The following is a 9,646-nucleotide window of genomic DNA, read 5'->3' on the forward strand; positions in this document are numbered from 1 at the left end:
GGTGCTGGGAGCTGCCTGTCCCGTGCCTCGTGTCTTGTGAGTGGACTCCCATCTCTCTCAGCATATGGGGCCACTCCCGGCTCCGGCTGCCGTCCCTGTGTCCCTGCCTCTCACCACCCACACAGTCCCACGGGCGGAGATAGCGCCTGGCACGGTCAAGGGCAGGTTGGGCTCCCGGCAGAGCTTTTCCTCTGCCCTGTAAGGGGTTATCAGGCAATCCGGAAGGAGCTGCCGAGATCCGCAGCTGTTTGGTGTTTGGAAACACAGAATGCCGTGAATCATCCGCCGAACGGATGGAGCAGATTGCAGCATCCCAGTTCCTCCGTGTGCACTGGACCCCCGGAGCAGCATCTGAGCCTGATGCCTCCAGACTTGCCCGACAGCCTCGTTCGTGGTGTCGGGGCTGCTTTGAACAAGGGAGATGGACAACCCTGAACTGATCGCTCCATTGCTCCAACACTTCTAGACAAAAGTCCTGCAGACGCCTAGGCCCGCAGTACAGGAGAGCTCCTGCCCCAGCACAGCTGAGCGGCTACTGATGCCCGAAGGCATTGCTGCGGGGCGTGCCACGGGCCTGGGCCAGGCTGGGGGTGCTGTCACCCCCGCAAAGGGGAACACACGGGGGGCAGCCTAGCACACCCCGCAGAGCCCAAAGCCAGCCTCTTCCCCACCAGTGACACCCGTGGCTGGGCAAAGTCCGCACGGCAGGGGAGCGACATGAACTTTGCTCGTGGGTGCGTGCCGCTGTCCTCGCGGGCCATCCGGAGCGGGGAGCAGCCGCGCCCGCAGCCCATCACCCCGGCGGGGCTGAGCCCGCCCGGGACCGGCTACTGCCTGAGGCTTAAAATCCCCACGCGTGGGCAAACCGGGAGCTGGGGCCGGTTAGGAGCGAGGAATCCGCGGCAGCACACAGAAGGGGGACACCCCCATGGGAGACACAAGCAGGGACAAGGGAGGGTACACCCTCACGGGGGATACGAGGGACACGGGAGGAGAAACCCCCATGGGAGACACAAACAAAAACACGGGTGGGGACACCCCCGGAGGGGGCACAGGCAGCGCGCGCCGCACCCACGCGGCGCCCCCGCCGCGTCCCCGAGCGGCGCTGCCATTGGCCGCCGCCCCGGCGCGGCGCCGCTGATTGGCCGCCTGTCAGCGCGTCCCCCGGCCGCCAATGGCCGCGCGGCGCCGCCCGCCGCCCCGCGCGCCGCGGCCAATGGCAGCGCGCCCTCGCCTCCCCGCCGCGGCGGGCGCAGCCAATGGGCGGGTGGCGGGGCGGCTCGCGCCGCTTTTCGCGGCAAAAAGGATTTGGCGCGCAAAGGCGCGCGGGCCGGCGCGCCGAACAATCCGGCGGCGGGCGCGGAGCGGAGCCGAGCGGAGCCGGAGCTGGAACGCAGCGGCCCCGCGCCCGCCATGGGCCGCGCCCCCGTCCGCACCCTGCGCGCCGCGCCGCCCGCCGCTCCGGCGGCACCGGCTGCCATGTGAGCCATGGCGGCGGCGGGCGGCGCGGCGGGGCTGGCGGCGCTGCTGGGCAGCGCCTCCCCGCACCTCCTGATCGTCTCCGCCGCCGCCGAGGAGACCGCGGGCGGCGGCCACCCCGATACCGACCTCCTGCTCTTCGCCACGCCGCAGCCCGCCCGCCCCGGAGCCGCGCCCAGACGGCCCGCGCTGGGCCGCCCGCCGGTAACCCCCGCGAGTGGGACGGGGAGGGGGCGGGGGCCGGGCGGGGGCTCCGGGGACCGGCGGGGCCGGGCTGCGTTCCGGGCTGTGCAGTGTTGGGCCTCGTCGAACCGACCGTGTACCGACCGGGCCGTATACCCGACCGGGTTACACCGAGCCGGGCTGTACAATGGGCCCGGCTGGACACCGGGCCGTGCTGTGTAGCGAGCCGGGCTGTATAGCGGACGGTGCTCCGGTCCGAACCCGGTTCCATAGCGGGCCGTACGGCTGGCTGCCGTGCCATATGCCGTGCCGTGTCAGCCCGTGCCCGGTGCCCCGGCTGTGCCAGGCGGTACGGCCGGGCCGTGCCACGCAGCACCTGCCGGGCCGGCCCTGCCCCGCCGCCGCTCCGGAAGCCGCAGGCCGGGCGCCGGGCCCTGCTTTGCCCCCCCACCCACGGCCCACGCCGGCTTTGGGGCGCTCCCCGCAGGGCCCCCGCGGCTGGCACAGCCCCCATCCCTGCCGTGTGTGTGACAGCTCCTGTCAACTCCTTCCATCAGCAGGGGAGCCCTGGGGTGGCTGTTCCCCTGCTGACCCCATCCCTTGCAGGTGAAGAGGAAGCTGAACTTGGAGACGGACCACCAGTATATAGCTGAGAGTTTGCCAGTGAGCCGGGGCAAGGCCAGGAACCCTGCTAAAGGTATCAGCTCCACTCCCCCTGGCCCCCCTTGCTAGCCCAGCTCAGAGCAGAGCTCCAGCAGCCCCACTGTGCTTTCAGGCTCACCCCTGGTGGGTTCTTCCAGTCCCTTTGTGTTGGTCTGGATGGGCTCTTCTGTCCACTCTGCACTTACTGCCATGCCCTGTGCTGGTGGCATGGTTGTCCTGTCCGTCTGCTGGGCACCACCCTGGCTCTGTCCCTCCCTGTGGGATGGAGCTGTCGGTGCCAGCATGGTGTCACTGCAGTGTCCCAGGTGCACCCGCTGTTGTCTCCCCCCTGAGTCTGCCTGGCACTCGGTGTCTCAGTCACAGTTGTGGTTACAACAGAGCACAGGTGTTACAGCCTGTGCCAGGTCCTGCAACACCCTTCCTACAGGGGGATTGGGCAGACCACCCCATTGCCCTGAGAAAACAGATTGCATTTGGGGTGCTAGTCCTGGTCACTAGTCCACAAGCCACCTGCAAGTGTGGCAGTTTTGTGACCTTTCAGCTTCAGCTCTGGGTTTCCCTTGTGACTAAATGACACTTGTCCTCCACACCTGGCAGGGGCAAAGTCTCCTGGAGAGAAGTCCCGCTATGAAACCTCCCTGAACCTCACCACCAAGCGCTTCCTGGAGCTGCTGAGCCAGTCCCCAGATGGTGTGGTGGATCTCAACTGGGCGGCCGAGGTCCTGAAGGTGCAGAAGAGACGCATCTACGACATCACCAATGTCCTGGAAGGCATACAGCTCATCACCAAGAAGTCCAAGAACCACATCCAGTGGCTGTATGTCCCCTGGCTCATGGGGCTGTGCCTGGCTGTTCCCTGGGGTTGGGGGAAGTTCTTACTTGGGTGGAGAATTTCAGAGCAGGGTCACCAGAGCTTCTGCTGCAGGCTAAGTGGTGGCCCCTGTGGGGAGGGCTGTGCTCAATGGCATGAGGCTCATGGCCAGTGTTGGTATCACCCCCTGGGGCTCCGGGCTGCATCCAGCTTTGGGGAGTGGTCTGCTGCAAAATTCCTGCAGGGCTGGCTGCCTGGCTGCGGGGTGGGAAGTGGCCTGGCCCCGGTGGGGCACAGGAAGCTGTGGGGGTTGGCTGCTGATGGCCATGGTGCTCCCCAGGGGCAGCCAGGCCGCCGTGGGAGCGCCCGGCCGGCACCGGCTGCTGGAGAAGGAGCTGCGGGAGCTGCAGGCGGCCGAGCGGCAGCTGGATGACCTCATCCAGATGTGCACGGTGCAGCTGCGCCTGCTCACCGAGGACCCCGCCAACCAGCAATATCCTTTGGTTCTGGGGCGGGGCTGGCTGGGTGGTGGCTGTGGTTGAGCCCCGGTGTCCCAGGCAGGGCGTTGCCCAGCCCACATCCCCGTGTCCCTTCCTTGACCCACCCCACCGCAGCCTATGTGACCTGCCAGGACCTCCGCAGCATCGTGGACCCCGCGGAGCAAATGGTGATGGTTATCAAAGCCCCCCCAGAGACCCAGCTGCAGGTCTCAGACCCGGCAGAGGTGAGCTGGGGGCACACTGTGCTCCTGCTCTGCCCTCCCTGGGCAGCCTGGTGCTCCCTGGGCATCCTTGTGCTGCCCCGTCTCACTCCCGTCCCCTTCCCCAGGCATTCCAGGTGTCCGTGCGAAGCACTCAGGGCCCCATCGATGTGTTCCTCTGTCCTGAGGACAGCTCAGGGGTCTGCAGCCCTGTCAAGAGCCCCTTCAAAGCCCCTGCAGAGGACTCTTCTCCCAGCCAGTCCCAACCTAGAGCCTCCCTGCTCCTGCATCCTGCCCAGGACGTGAACATGCCGCTGCTGCCCGGAGAGCAAGGTGGGGCTGGGGACACCAGGGATGTCACAGTGCCTCTCATCAGCCCCTCTGCTGCTGGCTTGAGCAAAGAGCTGGGCTGCTGCTCAGCAAGGAGGGGAGGTGGGAAGGCAGGAAGTCCATAACTAGAAAAGCTTTCAGGGGTTTATTTGGAGCATTGTGGGATTTACAGCTGCTTTCCATCCCCACAGAAGCGCTGCTGCCAGGGCCAAGCACACTGCCCAGCAAGAGCCCGGAGGAGGAGGAGAGCCTGTCTCCACTGGCCTCCATGGACATGCTGCTGGAGCAGCAGAGCAGGGAGGAGGACTTGGCAGGCTTCTTGGCCGATGAGTTCATCAACCTGTCGCCGCCACAGGCGCAGGACTATCACTTTGGGCTGGAGGAGGGCGAGGGCATCAGCGAGCTCTTCGACTGCAACTTTGGGGACTTCACCCCCTTGGACTTCTGAAGCTGTGCCCACCCAGGTGCTTGGGGGAGCTGCCAGGGGAGGGGGCAGCCCTGGCAGGGTGGGCAGGGCAGCTCCTCTGGCTCCAGCACCCACTGTTCCTCCCCCATCCCTTTTTGCAATATTTTCTCTTTATCCCTCCAGCCCCCCCAGCCCGGCGGGGGCCAGTGGCATCCCCAGCTCCAGCCCCACAAGGAGGATGCCAGGGTGGGGGTCCCATCTCAGAGGACCCCCCCACAGGGCCCTGATCAGGGGGAACTGCCCAGGGCAGAGCCACTGTCCCCCAGGAGCCCATTCCAGAGCTTTAAGCAGTCCTGTGTATAGATTAAGGATTTGATTAATTTATTATTGTCCCCTGGGGACAGCGTTTCATTTCCATGGGGGTTTGCGGGGGGGCTGTACAGCAGAGTGGGGGTGCTGAGAGTTTTTGTTGTGCTGGGAGGGAGTGGTAGAGATGTGGGGGGTGCTGGGCATGGGGGCTGCCCACAGCCTGGCTGAGTGTGGGGTATTTATTTATTATTTATGGCGTGTGGAGCTCTCCCAGGACATGGAGGGAGCAGGAGGACAGTGCTGGTGCTGGTGGGACACACAAGGTGCCACCAGGGTCTCACCAGCACATCTGGCTTTGCTTGTGTCCAGAACAGAGCTGGCAGGGCCATGGCTGTGGCAGGTGGGAGCAGGGGTGGGGCTGGGTGGGGCTGGTGGCCCTGGGACCGGGTGTGTGTCCCCTCCAGGGACACAGAGGTGTCCAGGGGAGTGTCTCTGCAGCTGAGCACCCAACGCTGTCTCCAGGCTTTCCTTCCCCTCCCTGTGCAGCCTTTTGGCTCTGGCTCCCCATCCCTGGGCCACTGGGGCTGGGAGAGGAGGGGAGGGGGGTCCTGGGGTCCCCCTGGGCCGAGCTGGAGACGCACTTTCACTTTTACTGCCATTTAACAAGCTTGTGTTCCTCTGAGCTTTGTGTTTAATAAAGGTTTCTACTGACTCTGCCCTTTGGCTGTGTTCAGGTGCCTGAGGGGGGTGTGAGGGGTGCTGGGGACCTCAGCTGGGAAACCAAAAGGTTTGGGGTTATTTTGTGGTTTGTTTTCCACTTTGAACTTGAAATACATGACCAGGTATGTCTGTACCTGGGGCTGCAAGAGCTGCTTCAGCCCTTGGTCCCACACAGGGGGGATCTGGGCCTGCTCCTGCTCTCCCTGCTCCTCCAAAGAGGCTGTGCTGCAGGAGGATGGGATGATGGATTTGGATGGGGTTTGCTTTCCTTTCAGCAGTCTGTCCTGGTGCCATTCCCACCTTCCCCCTGCTTTGGGGCAGCATTTTCCTGTCTGTGCCTGCAGCATGGGGCCCACATGGAGCCACTCCATCCCCTGAGTTCCAGCTTTCCCTGCTCACCCCAGCTCTTGCTGCTGCACCTGCTGGCAGCAGTTTCTGCCCAGAGCTGGAGGTCCCTGTGTCCTTGCTTGCTGGGGACACGCTGTCTGCCAGCAACAGCCCTGACCCTGTGTGCCCTGATTCCCTCTGCAGCACAGCAGGGCTGGGGGACACTGGGGACCCCCAGGGAGGGGTGCTGGGGGCTGCCAGGGACTCCCCAGCAGCCGGGATGGGGCTCAGCAGGGTCATGGCTACTGCCACAGTGGCAGCTATGGGTGTGCTACTTCCTGCCCGTGTTTGTGCACTTTTTCCCCTCCTCCTGCCCAGCCTCCTGCCTGGTTTTCCTTTAAACAGCCTGATAAATATTTCACCCTGGGAATGTTGTGTAAACTCACCCTGCTCCCTCACTGCCAGGGAATGGGATCCCAGGCTCAGGCTGGGTGCTGGGTGGCACAGAGAGCCCATCACCACTGCCTGGCCCCCTGCCTGCATCCTTGTGCCTCTGTTCCCTGCCCTGAGGCAGTGCCTGGCTGGCTGTGCTGCCCCTGGACACGTGTGGATGGCAGCCTGCAGGTGTGGGGAGCCAAACCCCACAGCCCAGCTCCACACACCATTCCCTTTCCCATCCCTCAAATCATGGCAGCAGGGCCAGCCAAGGCCTGTCACCTCCAAACCAGTGCCAGCAGGGCAGTGTCACTCACAGACTGTCACAGGGGTGTGTGTCACCCTTCAGATGGGGCTGTTTCAGACAGTGACACTGGAGCAGCATTCCTGCTGCTCTGATCCATGGGGCTCCTGCCCCACAGAGCCAGGCCAGGAGGATGGGGACCCGGGTCCCTGCCTGCTGTGTCCTCATTGCAGGTTTTTGTCACCTGGGTGGCAGGTGCTGGAGGCTTTATGAGTTCCTGCAGGGTGCCCAGCTCAGCCATATGCCAACCTCTCCTCTCTCCCCTCTCCTCTCCTCTCCTCTCCTCTCCTCTCCTCTCCTCTCCTCTCCTCTCCTCTCCTCTCCTCTCCTCTCCTCTCCTCTCCTCTCCTCTCCTCTCCTCTCCTCTCCTCTCCTCTCCTCTCCTCTCCTCTCCTCTCCTCTCCTCTCCTCTCCTCTCCTCTCCTCTCCTCTCCTCTCCTCTCCTCTCCTCTCCTCTCCTCTCCTCTCCTCCCCTCTCCTCCCCTCTCCTCCCCTCTCCTCCCCTCTCCTCTGTTGTGATGGATGGTGATGGTGATCTGCAGTGCTGCCAAAGGGGAGACACCCCAGCACAGGGAATGGTTTTTGTGGGAGCAGGAGGCACAGGGAGAGGGGAAGGCTCACAGTGACATCCTGAGCTCCACAGGGCTGTTCCCAGAGCCAGCCAACCCCCAGCAGCAGCACAGCTCTGCCTGTTCCCCTGAGTGAAGGCAAACCTCTGATGGCATCACCATCACACTGCCCTCCTAGGGAACCTCCTGGGACACCAAACCCATGGGAGCCCAGGCAGGGACAGGGCTGTGTCCCACTGCAGCAGCACAGCCCATCCCAGCCCTGGGGGCTGCACTGGCAGCTCCACGTGAGGCACAGCACCACAAAAATAACCACTGCCTCCGAGGATGATTCATGATGCAGCTGAAGGGCTTCCCTCCTGCTATTTCGGGTGGCTGGAGAGGGAGCTGATGGGAGCTGCTTTGGAAGAGCACATGGCAGCCTTGGGAAGCAGCCCCAGCACTGCCTGGTTTTATTTATCTGCTCCAAGATGCTTTTCTCTGTCAGGTGAAGGCAGCACAGGGAGGAGATGGGCACCTTGCACACACCCTGCCTGCTCCATGGGCTCTCAGCTCTCATTCCCAGGCAGTGTGACCCCCACAGGGACCATGTCCATCCAGCCCCCAGTGCTGTTGTGACTCCATTGGCACTGGAAAATGCTCTGCAGGATCTGGTGCTGAGCCCAGGCAGCCCTGGGGTCTGCTGTCCTTGTGCTGTAGGTTGAGATCTGGGCAGTGCTGTTAGGTGCCCCCCATAAGGGGTTTGTACCTTTAACCTAATCCCCTCAGAGGGTCCTATAGGGGTTTGGGGTCTCTGTAGGCAGGGGTGTTCTGCTCCACCTTTGCATCCCACCTCATGCTTCCCTATTTCCTCTTCCAAAAATCTCTCCTGTTTCTTCCACACAGAGGGAATTTAGGGGGGTGAAGAGCAGCATCGTTTATTTCTAGGATGCTGTTGAGTCCTTTAATTCCACCCCTTGAGGTGCTGGGGGGCAGAGCAGAGCCCTGGTGTCCCCCACAGCCAGGGCCACATCCCCCTGCCCTGCCACGACTTTCTGGAAGCACCTGTGCAAGTTGGGAGCACCTGTTATCTCCTGCCATCAGCAGTTTTGCCCTGAACTTCATCCTCACTCTCAGGCTGCTCCTTCCTGCATGGAAACTCATGCTGACTCCAAGGGACCCCACAGGGCACTGAACATGGATTTTTGGAGCAGATGGGAGTGTGGGAAATCCTTCCAAGGGGGGGATTTTGATCCATGGCAGAGCCTCACCATCACCCAAACCCCTTCCGTGCCCCTGTCAGGTGATTTTCCTGTCCTTGCTGTATCCATTACCTGTGTTTTGTTCCTGCTCCCATTTCAGTTGGATTTGATGATGGCCACGCTCACCAGCTCCAACCCTTGCACCTCTCTGCCTCCCTGGGGACTGCCCTGATCCAAGTGTGAATGCATGTGCATCCTGGAGCCCTTGGCTGCCCCTGCCAGAGCCCAGGTGTGCTTTTTCCACCTCTTTGCCTTGCACACACCTGGAACAGCTGGGAGATGGTAAAAATAGCTGTGATGCCGTGGGCTCAGCTTGGAGCACATTATCCCCAAGGGAGCAGGAGGTGAGTGAGCTCCACGTGCTGCAGCTCGGTCATGCTGGGGTGGGGAAGGAGCTTGGATCAGAAACGTGGCTTAAGCAGAGCTGAGCTCAGGGGTCAGGGTGTCCTGGAGAGCTCCATGTGAAAGCAGAGGTGTTGCTGAGGGAGGCAAAGCCTGCTTGGGATTTTGCAAAGCCAAGCAAAACTGGTTCATGCCCCTTTCTTAGTAAGCGAAATCCTGGAATGCAGGCACAAGCCTCAAAGTGCCTGTGCCAGGTAAGGGATGGGGACAGCTCCTCCTCCTCATGTCCCCCATCCTGCTGGGACAAGGGGGTTTCACATCTCTGGAGGTACTGGGACCCAGAGGGAAGCAGCACAGAGCAGAGCCTGCCTGGCACTGTGGGTGTGGAGGAGCTAGCACCACCAGGAGCTTTGGAAGCACCCTGGGTGACAAGGGACCACTCCAGAGCCACCAAAACCACAGTGGGACCACCCGTAGTCAAACTGGGACCAAGTGGGGCCACAGTGGGATATGTGGGATATAGGGCCAGCTGTGACCACACTATGACCACCCATGGTCAAACTGGGGCAGCCCTGGGGGCAAGAGCAACCACACTGGGACCACCCATGGCTCAAGTGGAACCAGCTGGGGCCACACTGGTGTGATCAGGGCTACAGTGGGACTGACAGCAACCGAACTGGGACCACTCATGGTCAAACTGGGACCACTTGGGGCCTCACTTGGGGCACCCAGGGCTACGATGGGGTCAACAGTGACCAAACCGGGACCATCCATCACAATCTAGAGCCACCCTAGCGCCAGCTGAGGCAGCTACTGTGGGACCAACA

The 9,646-nt window shown here is 62.7% G+C and overlaps 1 protein-coding gene across 1 annotated transcript; it reads left to right on the forward strand.

Moving 5' to 3' along the window:
- Positions 1-1,184: 1,184 nt before the first annotated feature.
- E2F1 (E2F transcription factor 1) lies at positions 1,185-5,598 on the forward strand. The gene is made up of 7 exons (XM_079322023.1): positions 1,185-1,683; positions 2,269-2,359; positions 2,923-3,142; positions 3,477-3,629; positions 3,746-3,860; positions 3,965-4,169; positions 4,358-5,598. Exons 1-7 carry the CDS (start codon positions 1,489-1,491, stop codon positions 4,612-4,614), a joined length of 1,236 nt encoding a protein of 411 aa, XP_079178149.1. The 5' UTR covers positions 1,185-1,488; the 3' UTR covers positions 4,615-5,598.
- The last annotated feature ends 4,048 nt before the right edge of the window (positions 5,599-9,646 follow it).

This window comes from Erithacus rubecula (assembly GCF_903797595.1).
Source record: "Erithacus rubecula genome assembly, chromosome: 18".
NCBI lineage: Eukaryota > Metazoa > Chordata > Aves > Passeriformes > Muscicapidae > Erithacus > Erithacus rubecula.